Raw genomic sequence first — 22,574 nt, 5'->3', positions numbered from 1 at the left:
GTTTGAAGTGAAATATATAATTCTTTTCTATTTAGAAAGAAATGATCTTTACTGTGACCTGCTGTAGTTAAAGCATGTGTTGTGAACTGGTTGCATGTGATAGCAGTTCTTATTAGTGACATAAGGAATGTCCTCAAGCCTTTTTTAATTCTCCAACGGAATAGCAAATTCCTGCTGGTGCACTCTCTCTAAAATTAATTGTGTGCAGTTTAAAAAAGTGGCAAAAAGAAAAAAAAAAGCCATGAACATTGTTATGCTAAATCTGGATCCACTTTGGAGGATTGATAGTTGAGTCCAAGTTTCCTCATTTGATAAAAGCTTTAATCTCTGCTAAGACCTGAGTGGATTTGTTATTTCTTCCATTGTCTTCCCAAAGCATTTTTACTAACATATTGTATTTCTTCCATTTTCTTCCCAAAGCATTTTTACTAACATAAGAGTCATTTGGAACAAAAGTGACTTAAATTGATTGTTTGATTTACTGTTTTAAGCTCATCAGTTACAGGTTGCAATTCCTAAAAGGAATACTTCTGCTATAAGATTCTGTAAGGCAGTAGTGCTGCTCCTGGTTTAAAACACGTAGGAAAGCTTACCTAGAGGTCTGCAGATGGAAATGATGATGTGCAGGGAAGGGATTCCTCAGGAGGAGCATTCCCTCTCATGGCAAAAGGAGGAGTGGGGGTTTCTTCACCATGTGGGGAGAGCCAGCAGCTGCCACACTCCCTCAAAATGCTCTTTGGAAGGGTGTAGGGCATCAGACTTGCCACAAAATTAAATTTGCCATTGCAAATCCCCTCTAGAGAAGCTCTGGTCATGGACACCTATGTTTGGAAGGTCACAGGGAAAGTAAGCATATAAAGGAATTTCAGCTGCAGTTTCAAGGATGAATGTTTCCCTTATGCAGCCAAATATCAGATGTGGGTATAGTTTGGGGTTTTTTTATGGCCATCTTGGCACGATAAGAAAAAGCTGAAATGCTTTCTTGGCTTTGACAATAGGAGCAGAGCCACAGAAGTACAGGTTGTTGTCTTACTTCCACAGCTCACCCTCTGTGGACAAGATAATGATGTGCTTCCACATTTAAAGAGGGGGAGGAAATAAAAATGTTTCTCAGCTCCTTGCAGCAATAATTGTGATGTGATTCCAGAATTCTAGAAATGCAGGTGAGAGCAGCACATCATCAGTGTGGACTCACCTACTTAACTGTGAGTGTGAAAAGCTGCAACACCACTATTTTCAGCACCAAGCCCTTGATACACAGTGTGGGATATGTTACCAGTGTTGCATCACCCAGACAGCTGAAGCAGGCAGAACAAATGGGAGCTCTGCATGTGATGTTATATTTCACCTTAGAATAAAACCCTATTCTCCAAGGGAATCTCATTCCAGAGTTCTGATCCATTTGAGATTGTACAATGAAACAACTGAGCCGTATATTGAGAAGTAAGATTTTTATTTAACTAAGCAGTACTACCTTGTGAGATATTTTTCTTATAGCTGTCTTTGAGGAGTGATATCCAGAAAGACAAAAGCTGAAAACAGGTTATTAAGTATTCATCTGAGGGATATTCAGCTGCTTCAGTGATAGTGCTTGCAATAGGGTTTGGAAATAGATGTGAAACCTGTGCTTCAGGTTTCGTATGAGTTGAGCTTTCTTGAGGTCTGCCTGGTTAAATTTGGCCTGATGGTAGAGGAATGGTGATGGCTTTGTCCCTCCCAGACAGACTGCTTCTGAATGCCCAGGGCAAGAAGCCCAAGGGATGTTACAGACTCTTTTGAAAATCTTTCAAAAGAAAAGGTGTGCAAGAAAACATTGAATTTTTTAAGTCATTCACCCTGCTTAGAAAACTTGGCCCAAAAGCTACAACCTGATAAAGTTGCAAGCACTTGAAAGTGCAGTAATTAACTTGAAAGTGAATTATTGTACAGAGTGTGAACCAATCTGAAGAAGACATGCTATGCTTTCATTCCTCATAATCTTAAATTGGCAACTTAATTAAATCTTTCCTTTCTGAGGACAGCATTGTACAGTCTGAGGTTTCTGGGTGGATTTTGTAATAATGCTTAGTTAATGTCATCCTGCAGCTTTAACTTGGGGAAGGCTCACTTTTTAGATGTCTAATATATAAGATTTAATTAAAAGGCCGAGAGCAAGCTAATTTGACTTTGGGGTTTCTGCAAAGTACACCTTTCGCTGACTGCACTGAATAAACACTGTTACTGTTTTTGTAGCAGGCAAGAGCTTCATGGGGTAAAATACTCTGACAGGGAGATGAAATCTGCCTGTTGTGTGAACTAAAAGCTGTCAGAAGTGATCATTAAAGGAATGTTTTGAAGGGCATTTTCCTTTTTTTAAGTTTACCTGAACTGCTCTTCTATCCAGCTACCATAGAGAAAAAAGGACAGGCTATAAACAGTCTGAATTTTAAGCATTTGCAATTAAAAAATATTTTGCAGGACACTCAGTCAATGAGGTCTGTATCATATTTGTAACAAACAAATATTCCTTATATGAAGAACAATTTCAGAATTGTAATCTTAACATTTGTGTCAGTTAAACTTCTTGGAATTCAGGAATGGAATATGCTGGGACTGATTCCCCACCGCTGCCAACCCCAATTAAATATTGGTGGAACTGGTTGGCTTTGATCTTTGACCAAAGATTTAACTACAAGCCTTGCAGGCATACATTATCAATGAAGCTTTATCTCTGCTCCAGAGCGTGTGTTCTGAAAGCAAAATGCTGGTTTTTCTCCTCTGAATTACATACGAGGCTTTGCATAGTAATTGATACTGACTAATTTAACATAACAATAATACTAGATTATTCTTTTAGCTATTATGGTTTCTTATTTTAGACAAGGACAAAGTTCCTTACAATCCTGAAGGCACATATGGGTTGCTAAACAAACACATTGATTACAGTGCAGAACAGTATATTCAGTTTTACGTAATACAAAATTAAATCAGGCAACCTGTGTGGCTACAAGTGCAGTTATAAAATAATTTTATATAACAGAAGAAAGATTCTGGTACCTAAAGCGAATGTTTGGTTGTGTCTGATTTTGGAAATATCTTTTTTTGAATCAGTGTGTGGTACAGCATTTGTTAAATATTTGGAAAGTATTTTCTATTTAATTTCTTCAAATACATATTAATTCCAGTGGAAATCTGATATCTAGAAGCTAAAATTTGGTTTAAACAGTATCAAAAGTTATATGGGTGTAAAGCAAGGGAAATGTGTGTGTCATAAGAGCAGCCCAATCTTGGGATGTCAGGAAGAACACAGAGCTGATTTCTAACCCTTGTTTTACTGTGGAGCAGAAAGCTGTGTTGGAGGAAAACTTCTGATGTTCAGGATTGAATATCTCATATCTCAATGATTATGTGTGAATGCTTGGTCAGCCCTCATCACTCCTAATTGGAGCAGGGAAGTTTCAAGTCATAATTTTAATACCTCGACTTTCAGTTTTGCCATTTAAGTTCAAAGTTTAATTAGAATGCTTGAATATGGGGGTTGAAAGTAAAAAAAATTACCAAGTTATTTGATTGTCTCAGGTTTATCCAAATTTTCATACAATTAATTTTCTTATGCAAGGAACATTTTGCCTAAATTTTTACAGAAGGTAGGACTTGCAGATTTTAGCAGTGTAGAGAATTCCCTAAGAATTTTTTTAAATTTTGTTTTAAAATTGCCTCTTCATTTTGAAATAATTATTTGTTGCAAAAATCTTTCTTTGCTGGCAAAGCTAAACTGTCTCCAATTTTTATGTAGGTTCTTGGAGTAAATATCAAACAGTAATGTGAAGTCATATTTTTCATTGAAAGTAATACCAACATTTTTAAATAAATTGTTAAATAACTAATCAATTTTCACATTAAAGCAAGACAATGTCATTTCACATATTTACATTTAAGGGTTGAGCTAACCTGAAAAAGCATAAGCTTTTTGAACTGGAAAAGCTTATATCTTGTCAAAGACCTGGAATTTTTTACCAGTTTTGACTGTTAACATCAAACATGTTGATCTTCAAAAAAAAGATAAATATGCTTTGCAAGCACAAACATCTGCTTTTGTGAATGTGTGTTTAAAAAAAAACACTGTCACAGTAGAGAAGGGTCCTAATAAAGGAGGGGGGAACATGACAGGGGAAAGAAGACAGGAAAACTGTAGACCTGCTTTTTGCAGGGGCAGATTGTGCAAAATAATGATGAAAAAGTAATATTTTATTTTTCTGGAGCTCAAACACTGAGACTTTTATATGGGAGCACTGTGGGATTTTCCTCCTCAGTCTATAGGTCTGATCATCATCTGAACTGCTTTCAAGGAGTAGGAACCTCCCCGGTACTCAGCCCAAAATATTCCATCCTGGTACTTGCTCCTGTAGTGGCCCCCTCGGTACCAGACCCCGTTGAGGTTGGAGTGTGCACACGCGTTGTACCACCAGCCACCCTTGTGGAAGTGAGCACAGTTTCCTGTGGAACAGAAGGACAAGGGTGAGCTTCAGCTTTAAGCAGTACAAATGGAGTTTTACTAAATGTTTTCATACTGTGGCTTATTCACAGAGGCAGCTTGGAAGTACTTCATAGTCTGTTGTGGTCACATCTTGCTGTTCTTGCTAAATTATGAATTCTGTTGTAACAGCAGCTATTGCTGGAGGGGGGGGTTATTGACATGGTCTTTAATGTGACAGCTGAAAATTAAAGAGAGAACTCTTCTCAGCCTGCCAGCACTGCTTGTCCATGAGCTAACACCCAAGGAACTTGGATTATGTACTGTTTAGAAATACTCCAGTGGAAGCAATGTGAGTTGATACAGCCCTGAGCAGCACGCGGGGCCACGGTTCCACAAAGAGTTGATTGTAAGTTGTGTTTTTACTGTTACAGGCTTGTCTAAGAGTTTGCAGGATTTGTCCAGCTTTATGGTTATTGACAGCTGAGGAAAGGCAGCTGAAGTATTGCACTCTCCAAGCTTCCTGTTACTGCAAGGGAAAAACTGGAAATGAGAAAAAGGGAGCTTTAAGGAGTGCAAAAATGAAATGATGGGCCCCTTTCTTAAGTGTTGGTACACAACTTAACCTCTGCACACTTGCAGTTCCTTTCATGCTCTTCAGAGGCTTTAGTCCCTGGTGGTTGTGTGGCAGCAGCACTACTCAGAGATCACCTGAACAGATACTCTGATTGCAGACACATGCAAGTGATGAGCTAAACAGAAAATTCCTGCAGAGTGTTGTCAGTGAGGGCGATATATTTTTAATTTCTGACAGATGTAGGGGCTCAAAGGGGGCCCTGCCAATGTGGTTTTTATCATCATTGATTCAAAGGATCTTCCAATAAGGTTATTTAATCAGAATTTACACCCTTTTTTTTATCCTATGCTGTATTTTTTGAGGTGGTGTCACTGGTGGGACACACTTAACTCACTTTTCACAGCCACACTGCTTTGCTTACCTGAATACATGTCCCTGTCCCTGTCCAGTGTTGTGAACTGCTTTCCATTGTGCCATATCATGGAGTCCCCGGCGTTGCCCTGGTACGTGCCCAGGCGCAGGCGGTAGAATTCGCTCTCGGGCTCCAGGCGGAAGCTGCTGTACTCTGCGTACACCTTCTTGTTGCTCCAGTCCTCCAACTCGATCAAGAGTCTGTAATTATCCTGATTGGTGAGCATGTAGATGTTTTCCAGTCCCAGCCAGTACTCTCCATCAATGTTCCCAAATCCTTTCTGTGCAAAAGAAGATGGGAAGGTGCTGTTAGCTTAGGTTTCTGTGTTTGTTGAAACATCAGCAGGAGTGTGATAAACCAGTGGAATTTGGATACTGAAAGCCTTTAAACTTCTGAATTACTTCAACCCATGCATTTAAGTGCTTTATTTTGCTGCACTGGGACTGCTAACCTGCATGAGATGCTGCCAGCATCATTAATGGTGGCAAAACATCTCTATTCTTGCTGTCCTCCTCTTTTTAAGGTAAAGGGTGGGAGACTAGGGAAACTGGAACAATATTTCTTGACAAAGCTAAGGGGATTTGTAATAATGGATGAATAAAGGAATTTTAGGTTTTAATTCCAGCTTGGAAAAAGTATTTATGGATCAACAGTCTCAATGTTCAAGGCAAATAACTTCTTGTTGCTTCTGCATTGCAACTGGTGTTTTTTACTGTGAATTTAATTGCACTATTCCTCTGTGTTCTTTACAGGATTTATTATAAATTAAATATAAAGACATCTTTGCTTTCAAATCACAGACTACCAGCAGAGTAGCTGTGAAGTGATATTTGCTATCTGCTGTCTGCTTTCCCCAAGTAAACCAGTGTTGTTAGTGTTTGGTGTTGCATTAGGTTCAGAATGTTTATGATTGCTTTATAAGGCACTTGATAACTGCCTTAAAACATTTTATAACATTTAACAACTCCAAAACAAACCATGTACTGCTCTGAGAAGTAAAGACTTTGCATAATTTTTTGTTTGATTGATTATTGAATAATTGTTTTAGCTATTATGATTTAGGGATTAATATTTTAATCACAAAATTCCAAGAATGCAAGAAGCAAAAATCCTCATGTTAATTGTGTCTTATATGTAATTATTATTACTAAGATTATTACCCCAACCAAATAATTTTCAAATTTCCCATTTAGCATGAAATTCTTTCAAAGCAGCATCCTCTTGTCATCCTAGACATTCTGCCTGCTAGTGCATAATATCATACTAACACACTGTAATGTGTTTCCTTTCACCAGCCTGACATCTTTAGGTTTCTAATAGATGGAAATTACTTCCTTCAATTAATTATTAGAACTATTTTTAAGTTGAGCCCCCAATCCAGCAAATCTGTTCGTGTGTTTAAATGATTAATTTCACTGGCTGAGTTTGCTTATTCATAAGGGAGACAAATGAAACTTTACAAGTACTCACTGTAGTTCTCAGTGTTAATAAAAATCATGTGTTCAGTTAGAACTTTCTAATAAATGACTTCCCAGCCACTGTCTAGAATAGTTGTGTTGTGCATTACAAATCCAGGCTCCCTGAGACAGGTTGGTTCATACGAAGTTAACTCTGCACAGAAGGAAATGGGACCTTCTCACTGAAATGTGTTAAGGGATGATCACTCTTTTCAATTATCTTTCTTTTCTCACTGATTTTCTGCATTCTAGAATCTACCTTGTAGCTGTCCCAGTTCCTGAAAAAATTGACAGATCCATCTGTCCTCTTCTGGATTACTGCCCATCCTCCAGGGTCCAGGCTGTTCTCACACCAGAGTTGCATTGGCTCATTGCTGTTTTGGGGTTTGATCATGTAAATCCCGCTGTTGGCATGTCCAGCTTCCCTGGCTTGTTGGCAGTCTTTGAATGGACCTTTTGGAAAAAAAAAAAATACTGTAAGCCTTCAAGATTGGTTGCAGTGCCCATTGTCCAAGAGTATTTTGTAATGGAAAGTCAAGAATTCAATTAAGTATAAACCTACCATGGAAAACAGTGCAAAAAGTTCCTGACTGAGATTAATTGTATATATAAACAAACATGTCAATATCCTCTCTCCATATATTTTAGAACAAAAATTTTGTTTTGCTAAATAAATAATGGACTTTGGTTACCAACACCTGATTTTTTGTCTGCTGGCAAAGATTTATACTTCTGATCTTAATACTGAGAGACATTATGATTTTTTTTTCATTAATTATTTTCTTCTCTTGTGCAAAATGCAGACATCAATTTCCTTCATTTTCTGGCACACCAGTTTCAAACTGGTGGAAATAAAAACCAAAACAAACCCAGGATAACCCAACCAACCATACCTATTTCTGAATATATAAGTAGTTTGAGAGCTGCTGTTAGAAATACTCACTGCCAGAGTCTACAGACATAGAATTTAGAGAGAATTCTTATGCTGCATAATTTTCTGCTGTTATGTACTTAGCCAGTTTGAGAATTAGGCTGTTAACTGTGGATAGGACTCTTCTTAAGTTTTATGTGTCAGCCTGATGTGATGTGTGTAGATGGATACTGATGAAGGAAATAAGCAAGCAATGGAGAAGGATTTTTGAGCAACTAAAAGGACTCACATATTTGTTCTCAGGGCTGTGGCTGCACAAAATTCCTGTTGCTGTTGTGAGTGCTGCTTGAAAGTTCTGTTTTAGTCCATGTGAATGGTGGTTTTACAAATAATACTTAGAAAAGACCATCTGGTAATTTTCTGAGAAGGATGCTGTTTATGTGTCTCTGAAAACCTTGCCTAGTTTGCCTTTCAATTTTTGGTGCTGTTTTAATTTTTTTCCTTTTTGAAAAAAAATGTGTTTATGTGTCATTGCTTCAGTTGGTTTAGAGAAACCGGTAATTTACTAATGAAAAGCAAAGTGTTTTGATGACTAGTTAGTGGTGGATACCCTAAATGTATTTGAAAACTCAGCACATCTGAAAATAAACTACAGCTTTCCTCTCCTTCTAGAGAGTTTATTTTCTCAAATCTTCTTGGAAATTCAGAGAGAACCCTTCAGTCACAGAAACAGCTCATGTGCAAAACAGCATAGAAGAAATTAGTTGAGGTTATTTTTTAATCAAAAGTAGAGGATGAGGGAAAGGAATTTAAGTGCAGATTAAGCTTATGTGACAAAACCAAGCTGAAAATCACACTTTTCCTAGATTTTCAGGTAGTAGTTGCAAGTTGGACAATATGTAATTAGCAAGAAATCTGTAAAGCGTAATTAGAGTGCATGAAGCTTGCGTATCTAATGAGTACTCAAAACTTGTGGCTGTGACAGGAATGTCACAGGCACTGAGCCGTTGCTGTAAATATTTCTGGACTGTCAGGATTGGGATGGCTTTGTCATTCTTCCAGTGCAAGCAATGGAACCTTAGCAAATAAATACTATAGCTTTGGTATACAAGTGCTTTTCCCCCCGCCTCTTGTTCACAATTTAAATTCCCAGAGTTTGTCTAGGGGATAGATAATTTCCTGGACTAAGCTGGGTCTCATTCCCCTTCCTTGATCTGTCTGAAATAAATTTGGGTGCTCTATAACCAAACAGGGATGTTATTCCAGAAGTATATTTGTAAAACAATTATTGCTTTAGGAAAAGTATAAACAAATAAGCCTTATATTTTGTAATGTTAATTGAACACTAAGAATAGCTTAATTAGATCTGTTGTTATCTGCGTGTTACACCACATGATTATTGTTGGAGGAGGACTTGAGCATTCATTTTTTACCATGAGAGACCAAGCAGATGTTTGGGGTCATTTGAAGTAGTTTTTAAGGCAGATAGAACTGTACCAGTCTGTTTGTGTAGTACTTGGATTACTTCTGGAGTTCAGCTGGCACTAGGTTCACAGGATGCAACTCATGTGCTTTGATGCTCAGCTGTGTCTGCATGTATTAACACAAATTAATGTTGTGGTAGAGGAAAGAGACTTCTGCTCTGAATGTAAGGAAATCCAACATATCCCATAATTTTTGGCATATAGCCTTGAATCTTTTTAATGAAGTAAATTCTTTGTTAGTTATAATTATTTCATGTTCATATTATAAGAACGGATCTTGTTCAGTGGGAATACTGAGGTTTGTGAAAGTGATTCTCTACAGTGCTGGTGTGGGTGGAGGTCTGATGAAAAATGCATGGTTTTCTGTTTAAAATCTTACAGGTTTTATAGTTTATATAAGTAAGTACATATACTTTATAAACTATATTTTACATATAATTTATAAACACCTAAACTATACTTTATAGTTTATGTAAGTATTTCATGCACATCTAGTCTTTTGTAACAGTCTGTCTACATAAGTCACTGAGACATAAGTGACTGAGTGATAAGTCAGAAATACTCTGAGAAGATGATCTGTTAAATATTTCACTTCCAAAACTGTGGCTTAGATGTATGATTTAGTGCAGATCATATTCTTTGCTAAATTAAATGAAGTGGAGAAGGAAAGAGATTAAATATTTTAACTTGAAAACTTGATAACTTGATGGCCAAATCCCATTTTGAGATGCCAAATGTTATCTTGAGCAGATGATACAGAACTTGTGCTTGTGTAAGCTTCATAGACAGGATTTTCAAGGCATTAGTAGAAGAAAAGTCCAAAATATAATTGGACATATATTTAAAAAAAGAAGCTGTATTGTTAACCAAGAGGTATTAGAAATTATTATATGGGGCAGTGTCAAATTTTCAAATACTTAACTAACTTGAAACTACTTGAACAACTACTTGACTATTTAACTACTAAACTACTTGAAACTACTTTTTGCAAAAAGAGCGGCAGTAATTCTGGGGGTCAGTGGTTATTATTCCAAATATTAAGGTAATTGTGACAGCTGTAATTCACAGGTATGTCCAGATCCAGGCTCATAATCCTGTCTGTGACCACATTAGCCTTCCTCAATTTTTAGAGCAATTTTTATACAAAATAACCGCCATACTCAGAAAACAGAACTTCATCCTGTTGTTCCCCATATATTTTGCATTTTATTCTCCACTCAATATTCAGGTTCACATTGACCTTTCTGACCCATCTGCTGCATGCAAGTATTTGTGAGGAGGTGCAGGTATTTACTCTGACATCAGTCTTTAACAGGTCTATTCATTATTGGGACCATCTGGTTTTCATTGGTCTTTTTTGACATCTTTATACATTATAAAAAAATGTTTATCTTTTAACCATAAGGATGTTTCTTCTGTGACATTATTTTGGTTCTGTGCACTGTGAAATCTGTTTATCTTCATTTTGAACATCAGGGATAGTAAGTGGACATTGTGTTGGAATGGTCAAATTTTGGTTTGATAACTGGTGCTCTACCAGCTGTAGCAATTCTCAACCCTCCCTTTCCCAAGCACTGCAAGGAACACTTAAAATTCCAACTCAAAAATCTAGTATTAAAGGAAGGTGAATAATGTTACAATAATCTTCCTAAAATTTCTTGGTGTTCTCTTCCAAAAATGGATTCAAACTCTCACCTTCTGGGGATAGAGGGGTCAGTGAACACCAGGGTAGATAATTCAGAGGATAATACTTAGTGCTGTTGCAGCAGGCGTGTATTGACTGAGAAAAAGATGTGTTTAGAACAGAACCTGGAAGCGAGGGTTTGCTGGGAAGCAGGAAGTCATGGCTTTTTTTAGAATTATACTTGTGCTGTCTGACCAGACATCAATGCAATGCTTTGATATGAACTGTTTCCTTTCTGTCATGATGTGCCACTGAAATTCACATGACATCTGGCATTTTGCTTGGGCTCATGCCTGAATTTTCTGCGGACCTTGAATAAAAATAGTTGTTCTTTACATCAGCAGCTGGTTGGGTGCAATGCTGCAGAACAGTCACAAATGAATGTTTGGCTTCATCTTAAGAATCAAGTTCAACTTTCAGCTGTGACTAAAGGCAATTTGAAAGGAACAAAAACAAAACAGCCACTTAAACCCAAAACCCCCCACCAAACCCTTTTGCTGTGCCAACAAAAGCCAAGAGCAAGTACTCAAAGATATGTCTGAGAAAAACTTGTTTTTCTGAATTCTTGAATTTCTTTGAAATAGCAATTCTGTCAAAATTTCAATACAGTGAGAAACGTAATAGAGTTCAGAGCAGCTTATAGGTAGTTAATAGTCTTGTCACTAATTTTGATTCCTAATGATACATTAATTTATCTAATGACCTAAAGAGTGTAACACGTGAAGATAGGATACAGTCTCCTGAATGTATTTTCATAATATTTATGGTTTTAGTTTAACTTGCCATCTCCTACTGACAACAGGTTACTGGGAGTGTAGTTACTGATTTTAAATTTTCAAAGCTGAGTTCCTCTAATTGGATCCAGCTTTGATTCAATTATCCTTTCAAGCTTACCACTCCTGAATATTTCAACTAAATACTTAGAGACTCATTGCATAACTGTGTTGGTGGATTTAGATGTTCATTTTAAAGCAGAATAGAAGGGTGAAAATTCTTCTAGTTGAATTTTCTTCTGACAAATATTAAGTATAAAGGATAAAAACCTGAAGTTATTTTATTTGTTTATGATTAATTACTTCCTCTTATTCACTATTGCCAGCTACTGTAACATGTAGCAATCAGGCATCATCAAAGAAATGGGTAAATGTTAGAAAGTTTATGCTAATACTGAATTTTCATATTTTCATAACTCAAATCCGGCTGCGGAGAAAAACCCCAACACTTTGTGATTTGAAGGTGAGTCTTGTTCAGATTGAATTTCTGAGTATCAGCCATTTCAACAAATTCATCTTAGGGAGGTTTAGGCCATTTGGCAAACTAAAGCTTTCCCTAGGAGGTAGAAGGGGGAGAGAAAATCAGGAGCAAGAGCAAGCTGTACCAGTACTTTAAATTCTTCCTTCTGTTTCTATGGTCGGGTGTTGGAGCCCTGGTTAGTGAGAATTTCAGACTTTCTGTGCTGACAGGCACTGACCCCCAGGAGAGCACTGCACTTGACCTGAGGCAGTGCAGAAGGCTTCCAAAATTGAATGATAGAACTGGGATTGTGGGTGTGGAGTTTAAATAGAAGTGTGTAATATCACATGGTGGAAAACTTAAGAGTTTAATGTTTTACAGTATAGTTATATATATATATATAAAGCAAGATGGAGGTTTTAGGGCAGAGGCTGGTCCTTCTTGTTCACCTTCTTCTCCAAGTGTTAGGGTGGTTTTGAGTAATTGGATAAAAAAGTCCTCATTGTGGGTCATGTGTGATTGGTTATTGGGTCAAAAGTAAAAATAATTCAGGTGTCATTTCTTAATTGGACAGTTTATCCTTAAAAAGCCTTGTAGACAGAGAGCTATGGCTTCATTTTTAGTTTGTTAGAGTGAAGAGATGTAGAACTCACACTTAATAATATATTACAGATAAGAACTAATAAACATCTGAGCTGTCTCGCACTTTTAATCCTGACCCTGGCAAAAAAGAGGCAAAGATCCAGCAGTTGGGACAATTTCCCTCAGAAGTGGAGAGATCTCAGGTTAGACAAACAGTGACAGGTAACTCACCCTCGTTGATCAGAGCCAGGGGTGGCACTCTGAAGGGACTCTTTGTGGGAGAAGTGGCGGGGTCGGGTGGTGGCCGTACGTCTCTGTCCCGGGGGTAGCCCGGGTCTCGCTGGATCTCGTTGCCTCCCAGCAGGACGGGAGTGTAGGGCTGGCTGTTGGGGATGTGCTGGGGCACCACCTGCACGAGTGGTGGGGACCCGTGGGGGTCCTGGCGCGAGAAGATCCTCAGGCACTGCTCCTCCAGCAGCGAGATAGTCACGGACTGGTTGTTCACCAGGTCGGTTAGCGCCGCGTATTTTACTTCAAGCTCCTTGTATTTTGTTGCCATCCTGAGCATTTCTGTTGTAACGTTAAGGACTTTGTTTTCCAGCTGGGAAAGCTCGAGCGAGTTGTCGCGCTTGCGAATTATCTCGTGCAGGAGTTGCATGTACAGTTGGGTCACACGAGAGTTCATGTTCCGACTTTCTTTCCTCAGTAATTTCACTTCGTTCACGATGTTTCCATCGACATCCACCACCAACTGCAGAATGTCGATCTCCCGCTTCTGCTTGGACAGCACATCCTTCAGGTTCTCGATGTCCATCCTGGTGACTTCATCTTTCCTGTTCCCAGTGCCTGGGTCATTTGTGTTCACACAGATTGGCCCTGTGATTTTTTGTTCTGGGACCAGGAAGGTGTAACCACATTTCTTCCCTTCCTCTCCCCCGTCTGCTGCACGAGGCTGCCTCTGCTGGGGCATTTTTCTCGGCGTGGATTGTTCCGTACAGCGCCCGATAGACAGCAGCAGGAACAGCAGGACACCCAAAGTCCACTTCAATATCTTCATTTTAAAGCAAGTGTGATGACTCTGAGGAGCCTGTTGAACAGATAAAAGATAGTCATTAAACCAGAGGCATAACTAAAGCTCCTGGACTTTTAAGCTACTTAAACTGGTGGGTTTGCCTTACTTGCATGTATGTAGCCAAACCTTTGGAATCTCTTCCTTGGGCTTAGATTCCATTAGATTGCCTGGCTGTTTTGAGCAGGAAACACTATAATTTAGATACAGGATTTAGTAAAGGAGTTGTTGCAATGGGTTAGTTTTCAGAAACATTGTAGTGCTTTGATTCTGTGCTGCACTCCATTATCAGGTTGCTCAGATCTGTGCTCACTGCAATTACTTGCACGAGGTTATGCAACATGGAGAGCTTGCAGAATACCTTTCTGAAAGGGAAGTAGGGAGATGAAATTATTTATATAAATGTTGGAATTTGAATTGTATAAGCTTTTCTGCTCCTTGTTTAGCTTTATATATAGATATATATATATAATTTGTTAAATAGTATATACATACTGATTTATATATATGTTCATTTTTCAAGTTTATATATACACAGTTTTCACAGACTTGAAAAACACATCTTTAAGACTATTTTTGGACATGAGTTTAGACAGGAGATTAGATATTGTTACAAGCATCAAAAATTACTTATTCAAGTGACTTTGAATTTGTAAGGAAAGATTAGAACACTCTTTGCTCTGCATATGTGTCCGTATTTAGTTGCCTTGAGATGAACATTTAGAATTGTTGTCACACTATTTTTGTATATTTGAGAATATCTTTTTCAAATAATGCTGAAGTATTTGGTGTGTTGTAATTATAAATACCATACTTAAGTGTTTCATTCCTCTTTTAAGGAAAACTAGGATTTTTTTTTAACTCTAAAGAGTTAAAGTGCAGTGATAAAGATCTGGGAATGTTTTTGAGACCTGTTTTTTGGTTTTAAATTTGAGTTGATAAATAAAGGTAGCACTTAAATAAGGAAAAAACCCTTCATTTCTTATGGTTTGTTTGCTTTGTGAAGTAGATAACTCTTCTTATCTCAGCTGTTGATCTGACTTTCCTTTCCAGACTCCTTTTGCCAGCCTTTGGATAGCCTTTCTACAGTGGCCTTTGGATAATTACAAAGAGTAATACAGTAAGAGCAGGGAAAGTTAATTACCCTTCTGTTCCTGCTAGGTCCAAGTTGAAGTGTATTTGGCAATCCTGATGCAGTGATCCCAGAGGAGAAGCAGAGCTGTGCTGCTTCTTTTACATTCACGTTACAAATAATAAGGTGACTTTTGGGTCGGGTCCCTTTGCCCAGTTCCCTTACTGGCTTTAATATTATTGTAACAAATGGTGTCTGCTCAGTCTCAGGAAGCCTGTCAAGTCTTGGGTTTTTGGCTTCACTAAGAGCAGTGGTTACAAGCTTTAAACCATGATGTACATGCAATCCGGAGTTAGAGCTAGGAATTCTGCTTAAATGTTTGGTAACTTTTTGTCTGTCTGATGGTTGTATTGCAAACCCTGCTTCCAGAAGGGGAAGAAAACACATTTAACATGTACTAAAAATCCTTTCTTACCCTGCATAAATGGAGGGAGCACATAAGTTTGAGGAGTTTATTTTAAAATACTTAGCTTAGTTTATAGTAATAAGTATTTTTGTGTCTAATCAAAAACAAAACTTTATAGTTTTGTTAATATTTCTCTGCTGAAACTGTAACTTCTGTTTAAAGAAAAAAATGTTAGGAAAAGGTATCACTTTTCTCCAGAGCTGGTTGTGTGTTTTTCTTTGGTAATTTCAGACATTTAAAATACTAATCACTTGGACAGTGATCAGATTTGGTAGTTCATTAGGCTGAATGTTCACATGCATCATGGGAAGTGCATGGGAAACTGGTCTGTGTATGGTTTCTAATTTGACAAAGATGAGCTGAATTAATTCTCTGAAGTTTAAAACCTCTTTATATCTCCTAATTCATTTTTTGATACTTTTGCATTTACTATTTTCAGACTGAGGGATAGAGACTTTGTGGCATATGGTTGAGGATGAAGCCATAGTACAAGTCCAGTATTTTGCTGTTTTCATAGTGTGTAATAGGTACTTCACAGTCCAAGAAAGTGAATAACATTTTAGTTCTTGGGAACTTTTAAAGACCCTACAGGGTTACTGAAATAATGAATGGCTGGGGAATTTTCCCCACAGCAGCACATTTTCCCTCTGAAATTCATAGAACTTAAATGACTTTTCAAAACAAAGCACTTTGCAACACAGTCCACATTCTAGCCATGTATTCTGCTGCAGTCTGCTTTCTGCATTTCTTTTAATATTAAATGTGTTCATTTTGAACTTTTGCCCTTATGTATTAAAGTTTCAAGCTCTGTGTCTATACATGTGCTGTCAGACCATTAAATGAATTAAAGGGTCTAATACAGCATAGCCAAATCCAGCAGCTGCATAAGATTATGCCCTAGAATTTGAAATTTAGAAATATCTTGTAGTGAACTGAGGCATTCAGATAAGCAGGGATGAGTTCCTTCTGGGAATCTACCAGGTAGGGAACGTATATGCTTCCATGGAAATGCTGATGTTGAAAAAATTAAATGTTTTAAAATATTGCTTGTCAAGTTTGAGCAGCTTAATGCCTAACTTGTTATACAATAATAGGTTCTGAGCAAGATATTTACCTGGAGTTTTAATCAGCTTAGAAGGAAATGAAAATACTGTTTCAGAAATTTCCTGATGTTCTGGGCAAGCAGCTTAAAAAAATAGGAGCTGTTTATCCAAAGTATCCCAGAATGATAGCCTAATGTGTAAGACCTAAATGACAAATTAAAGTTAGAGCTGGGAAATAGTTCAGGGGTTTTAGATCAGACACATTTTGTCCTGGATTCCTAGGTTTAGGTGTTTAGGTAGTGGCAGAACTGTTAGGAGGCAGCTGAGGCTTAGGGATCAGCTGAGACAGAACCAGTCTCCAACCCTCCCTGCAGGTTTGGAGTCACCTCTGCTGAGTGGGGCTGCTGCTGCAGATCTTGGAAATGCAGCAAGTATCTTGTGATTGCAGATACCATTGCTTTGAAATACGTTGTTTAACTCTTTATCAAATGTCACTGGTTTTAGATTAGACTAAACGGTCATTTTAGCTGATTCTGTTGTGTTTCTGTGCCACCCAGTTTTGTGTCTCAGATCTCTGTAGAGGTTTCATTATGTATGTTCTGGGCTGTTGATGTTTTATGGCTTCTGCAGAAGAAAATGTGCAGTTATTCACAGCAACACAAGCTTCTTCATCTGCTTGTCAAAAACACTCAGAGCTGTAGACAGGGCTTCAATACCATTTTATATTTAGTGCCATTTCTTCTGATTTCTTTCTTTTTCCAGAGTGATCCCTGTGCAAAAAAAACCCCAACTTGCTTTCAAAATTAGTTTTTGATTTATTACTTTAAAAAGTGTTTAAAGGTACAAAATTCCAATTTAAAAGAGCAAAACAATCCAGTAACTACTCTTTTTAACTGCTGTAACACAGACTGTGTTATTCCCCTAGAAATACTGTAATCACAAGTAAATAGTGGGGATGTGGGGAAGCTGGTATATATTTGGCATTTTTTAGCTTTCTGCACAACAAACTATTTGTTCTTCATTGTACTGCTGTGACTCATGTTCAGCAGGATGTAAAATTTGGAAACCCACAACACAAACTCTTCCAGAGCTGACAAAGGCTCGTTCTCCCTGGGCAGTGTAGGGTGATATGGGTGAATGTAACAAAGCTGTTGCAGATAAATGGGAATATAGGATTCCCTTTGTATGGAAAATGCAGTATCAGTACTTATCTTTATTCAAAATATTTATTAAGATAATATGGTCAAGTGATAAATGCCAGCAGTGCCCTCTTACGTGTATCAGGAAGAGAAATAGACTGGGTTCTTTAAGAAAGTAAATTACAATCCTGAGACTAAAGATGCCCTGACCACGATACCAGCTTATCATGGAGCTCTGTTATTGATGTTACACAGACTTCATTTTCTGTTGAGCTTTGCCTTAGCAGCTGAAATCAATAAACCCAGCTGTGTTCCCCTATGTCTGCACAGGCTAAATGAGGATTTTTGTAGATTTTTTTAGCTTAAAACTGAGTCCATGACATTAGAAGTAATACTAATGTGGGGAAAACCCTCTTCCTGTAGGAGAAATGTTCCCATGGATTTCAGTATGTGTCTGTATTTAAGTAAGCTCCTTCTCCCTGTATAAACAATTGCTTTTCCGGCAAGTCCCTCTGCCTCTGCTGAAATAACAGGATTATTTTCAATTGTACTGACTGGGATCCAGGAATAATATGTTCTTGGGTTTTGCTCATCAGATATGTGATGTATTGAGTCACAGAATTCTGCTTCTCAGAGATTGCCGTGAATCTGATTCCTTTTAGGACAGGCAATCTAAAAATCTCCAGGGGTTTTTGAGGCTGTCATGGAAAACATGCCCCTTTTAAAAATGATAACTTCTTAGAAATTCTCCACAGAAGAGATTTGTTAATTTTGTCGTAGTAGATATTCCAAAGGCACAGCAAAATTTCATGGCATTTGCAGATTTTTTGGTGAAGTTTTTTTAGCATGGGGGTTCCTCTGCATTTGTTGTCAGCCACTGTGTGTGTTTGCACTGTTTGAACAGGTAGGTACAATGCAGTGGTGCATTTTGTGTTTGGAAATGTGTGATTTTGGGGCTCCAGAGTTCTGCTTAGAACAAATACTGAAGTGCTACAGGAATTTGTACTTCATTCATTGATGTATAAATTTTAAGGACCAAACCAATAGGGCACATTACAAAAAACAAAGCCCAGTAAAACAATAATTAAAACCCAACAGAGCCATGTAGTTACTGCTAAAGTTTAAAGGTTCAAAATTTCCATTCTTTTTAGTAAGTTCTTTTAAAACTTCAACTAGTGTATTTTTTTTTACAGTACTTCAGATAATTCTTTTGGCAGCAGCATAATATTAGTATTTCATTATTTGTTTTAAAACAAGCATTTTGAAATTTGAACTCTAAAGTTGGAAGGCAGCAAAGAAGAGAGTTAAAACCTTGTATACAGCCAGTTTATTGCTTTAAAATTATTGACTCAGCTGTTTTCATTTGTAGAAGATTTAGGAATCGTTCTAAGCAGTGTAAATCAAACCCTTGGCTGTTGATGAATGAATGGAGCCTGGTGTCCAAAGCATATTATGTGCTTCAAAGGGGGTTGTGTTGTTGTTTGGATGATTCTCCTCCTTATGTAAATCAGCACAAAAGGATTGTGAGGAAACAGGCTCAAAAACTTAGAAAGGATACCTCTTTCTTGTTTATCAAGGCTGCTTCAGATTTTTTTCCTCTGGTAGCTACTAAATCTTAATTAAGTTTGTCTTCTGTAAAACTTTCTCTCCTTGTAGCATCAGCCCCTTCATTCTCCCTTACTGTGTCAGGCAGCTCTGAGTTTTTAAATGCAAATACATCACTGAAGTTCATTTACATTGTTCTGGATTATTTGCTGTATTTTAATTTCCAAGTCAGCATTCAGAAATTTTTCTATGCTTTTCCTATGCATAAGCAAGTATTTTTTGGTTTTCATCTGTACTTTTTTCTTCTGTTTGTAAACAGCATTGTTTGAATCATTGATTAGCAACAGCATTCTTCTCCCTTCCTTCCTCTAATGAACTGTAACAAACCCCTCAATTTTCCACTTAACGTAGTGTTGCTTTGTACACTGTATTTCAAGTTTATGAAATGGATCTTTATTTAGAAACAAACTGCAGTTCAATTGAGGTACAAATAAGGAAGGCATTAGTACCTGTTGCAGCAAGTTCTTTGGATTTTCAGCTGCACAATTGACTGTGCTACAAACTTGATTATGTTCTGAATCAATGTCTGACTGGTTTCTTGGTTGGCTCTGGGACTCAGGCAACTTCAACTCCTCAGAAGTACCATAAATAAAACATACTTGAAACGATAGACAATGATTGCTACTTACAGATGTGCATTGACTTGCTTGGGACTTTTCACAGTGGTTTTATTGAGGTATCCATTTTCTAGTTCTAGTAATGCTAGGTCTATGCTCTGGTGTTGGGTGAAATCCAGCTGCCCTGAAATCGATAGGATTTTTGGCTTTTGCCTTCTGGTAGGATCAGAATTTCACATGAGTATGTTCACAGTACCCAAATTACATGCTTAGCAAAGAATCTGGTAGTGCTAATTTTCTGTAACTGTAGATAACAATACAGCTAAACAACCGAAATTTGTTCATCCCTCCAACTGGAACAAGTTAGTCTGTGCTCTTATGCAGTGCCTTTTTAAAATTCTTTCCAAAGTCTACCAAATGCCACAAAATGAGTCTTAATGTTAGTTGTCAAATGTTTCTCAGGCTGAGAGGGATTTGTTTCTTCACAATTGTATGTTGAGGGAGATGCATGTAGCATTCAGAAATAGCTCAAAATTAAATTTGTAAGTAAGAATAACTTTAAAACTTACCAAGAAATAAAGTCTTCCAGCTGGTTTGCTTCTGTGGCAGATGGAAAATCCAGAGGCCAAATTGCTTTTGCTTCCTATATTACCCGATGGTGTGGAGTGTTAATCTGCAGCTGGAGCTGAAAACTGCTTTTGTCTTTCTCTGTTACATCCAAGCTGTATTGAGGAATTGGGTTTCTCCATACGATAACCAAGCTAACTAATCAGTTTGAAAAAAAAAAAAAGGAAAAAAGTAATGCTCCAGTATGCGTTATTCCAGGAGAGAGAGAGAGATGTTTTTTGAAACTGCAGTGTTTAATTCTCACATGCAGAAGGGCTCTAACCAGCTACAGCTGACCCAGATTCCATATACATCACTTTTGGACAGTGTTTTTTTAAACAAACACACGCTCGGCTCAGCCGTTCAGCCCACCTATGATGTCACCACGAGCACTCGGAGAGCAGAAGAAACTCCTCCTTCGGATTTCCTATCCATACCCTCCAGAAAAGGAGGGGGTAGGGAGGCTGAGAAGTTAGGAACAAGGAAAGATTGTTTGCCAGTAGAAGGGAGGTACCATATGGCAACGGACTGTGCAAGAGTTCAGCAGGCAATTACAAATCAAACATTTTTACTATGCTGCCTAAAGATGCCTTTCAAGTTATTACAGTACTGGGCTTCATTTAGAAGAAAGATTCTTTCAGGCTGATAAAACTCGATTTGTGTTGCTGGGAATAAAAGGGGCAGCCTGGCTGGATACAACAGGAAAAATGAAGCATTTGTAGTCTAGAAGAATGTTCAACAGAATGTCGCATTCAATTCTTGACGTTCACTTAATAAGAAACAGTTCCAGTTGTTAAAGGCATGAATTCTCCAATACATGTGGAAAATGTTAAAACTCTGTGTGTGATGGCTTTGGATAGGTATCAGAATATTTGATAACATCTGACTGGTGTTAGAAGTAGCAAAAGCCACAGAGATTACGTTCTACAAGAAATACAGGATCTGGGATTGGTTCTGTCCATGCTCAAGCCAGCACTTGAGTGCATTCAATTTACAGCCATTGATCTTTTTGGTTTCTTCACAAAGACAGTGTCAATTACATTGGAAAGAGAACTACCCTTGTATGCTTTCAAAATTATTTTAGATTTCATAGAAATGCATCCAATAGGTTTAGAAAACTGCTCTTTGCAGAAGACTTGTTTTTGATTTAGCTAAAAGATCAGTACAAGTCATTCAGAGGTAATTCCACAAATACAGTGATTTATAAAATCCTGCATAATAGTGCAGGTGCCTGTTACAGGGAATTTCCTTAAATATAGTTAATAAGTATGATTTACTTCCTTCTGTGGAAGACTAAGAGGGTTTGGGATTTTTAAGGGTTGTTAGAACAAGGGTTAGTAAATTCAGATTCAGGACAGCTTATGCACTTTAGGTAGCATAGCAATTAAATGCCACTACCTGATGTTTCTGATTATCCTTTCTGTTTTTTAGCAAACTGTTTCTAGAAGAACAGAAAATTGAGAGATTTAGTAGTATATCAGGTCATGTATAATACCTTTTTATTCACTTTTTTATATGTCACCTTTCAGCCACAAGTATTTTAATTTGTTTCTGTGTGTGCGCACACACGTGTGTGCATGTGTGTTGCTTTTGGAGGGATGCCCAGAGTTTCCCAGCTCACATTTGAGGACTGTACTGGTTAGGTGCTATACAAACACAACTGCTGTTCTTGTGAGGTTGTATTAATAGTCTTCCACCTGTAAAGCCAAAGTCCTTGTTATGATTTTGGTTGTACAAGGCTGAGAGGTGAAGTAAAATATAATTTTAAAATTTCCCTGTTACTGAAACAAGCTTCTTAAATAATATTATTTAAGTTTGTGTCATTTTTTTTAAATTGGGATATCTGTGAAAGATGCAAGGGATGCAGACCAATTCCTTTGAACAGCAGAGCTGGTCAGGATATGCTTCGCTTAGTTGAGACAAACAGGTGAAGTTCAAGAAATGGAGTTGTGGTTAGAAATAAAATGTTTTATATCTGTAGCATTAGTGTGTGTAAGGAGAAGGATTTTCCTCTCTGCATGAACAGGGGGTTGAAGGAGCAGTAAGTTTGCAAGCAGTGCAGGGGAAGAAGGCAGATAGGGAATATGCAGTGACTCTAGAAGGCTGTTGTATCTTTGGAGCTGTGATTATTACAAACTGCAGGATTCATTCATTTCAGTCTGGTTGCCCATTTTCCCAAGTTAATCTTTCCCATGTTGCTGCAAGTCAAGCTTGAGTTTTTATTCAGCTTGAAGTGTTATGGGTATAATTTATCCTTCTATTGT

The 22,574-nt window shown here is 37.7% G+C and overlaps 2 protein-coding genes across 6 annotated transcripts in view; one reads left to right on the top strand and one right to left on the bottom strand.

The window, feature by feature from the left end:
* Window positions 1-22,574, top strand: part of RALGPS2 (Ral GEF with PH domain and SH3 binding motif 2) — a 113,852-nt gene that overhangs the window by 54,351 nt on the left and 36,927 nt on the right. The window lies entirely within an intron of this gene.
* ANGPTL1 (angiopoietin like 1) lies at window positions 1,437-20,734 on the bottom strand. Its single transcript, XM_021545914.3, has 5 exons — window positions 20,274-20,734; window positions 12,985-13,840; window positions 7,159-7,352; window positions 5,452-5,722; window positions 1,437-4,476 (listed from the first exon to the last, which is right to left on the bottom strand). The coding sequence occupies exons 2-5, from the start codon at window positions 13,808-13,810 to the stop codon at window positions 4,289-4,291; spliced, it is 1,479 nt and encodes a 492-aa protein (XP_021401589.1). The 5' UTR covers window positions 13,811-13,840; window positions 20,274-20,734; the 3' UTR covers window positions 1,437-4,288.

Source organism: Lonchura striata, chromosome 9 (genome assembly GCF_046129695.1).
Source record: "Lonchura striata isolate bLonStr1 chromosome 9, bLonStr1.mat, whole genome shotgun sequence".
Classification (NCBI taxonomy): domain Eukaryota; kingdom Metazoa; phylum Chordata; class Aves; order Passeriformes; family Estrildidae; genus Lonchura; species Lonchura striata.
The sequence above is the reverse complement of the archived record's forward strand: the minus strand, read 5'-3'. Positions and strand labels throughout refer to the sequence as shown.

Bases quoted from the DNA above. Each gene is read 5' to 3' on its own strand.
- ANGPTL1 (XM_021545914.3), bottom strand. From the start codon at position 13,810: ATGAAGATATTGAAGTGGACTTTGGGTGTCCTGCTGTTCCTGCTGCTG. The intron at 5,723-7,158 runs GTAGATTCTAGA...TCTTTTGCACAG, and splicing joins GGAACTGGGACAGCTACAAG to AAAGGATTTGGGAACATTGA. The intron at 4,477-5,451 runs GTAAGCAAAGCA...TCTGTTCCACAG, and splicing joins GGACAGGGACATGTATTCAG to GAAACTGTGCTCACTTCCAC.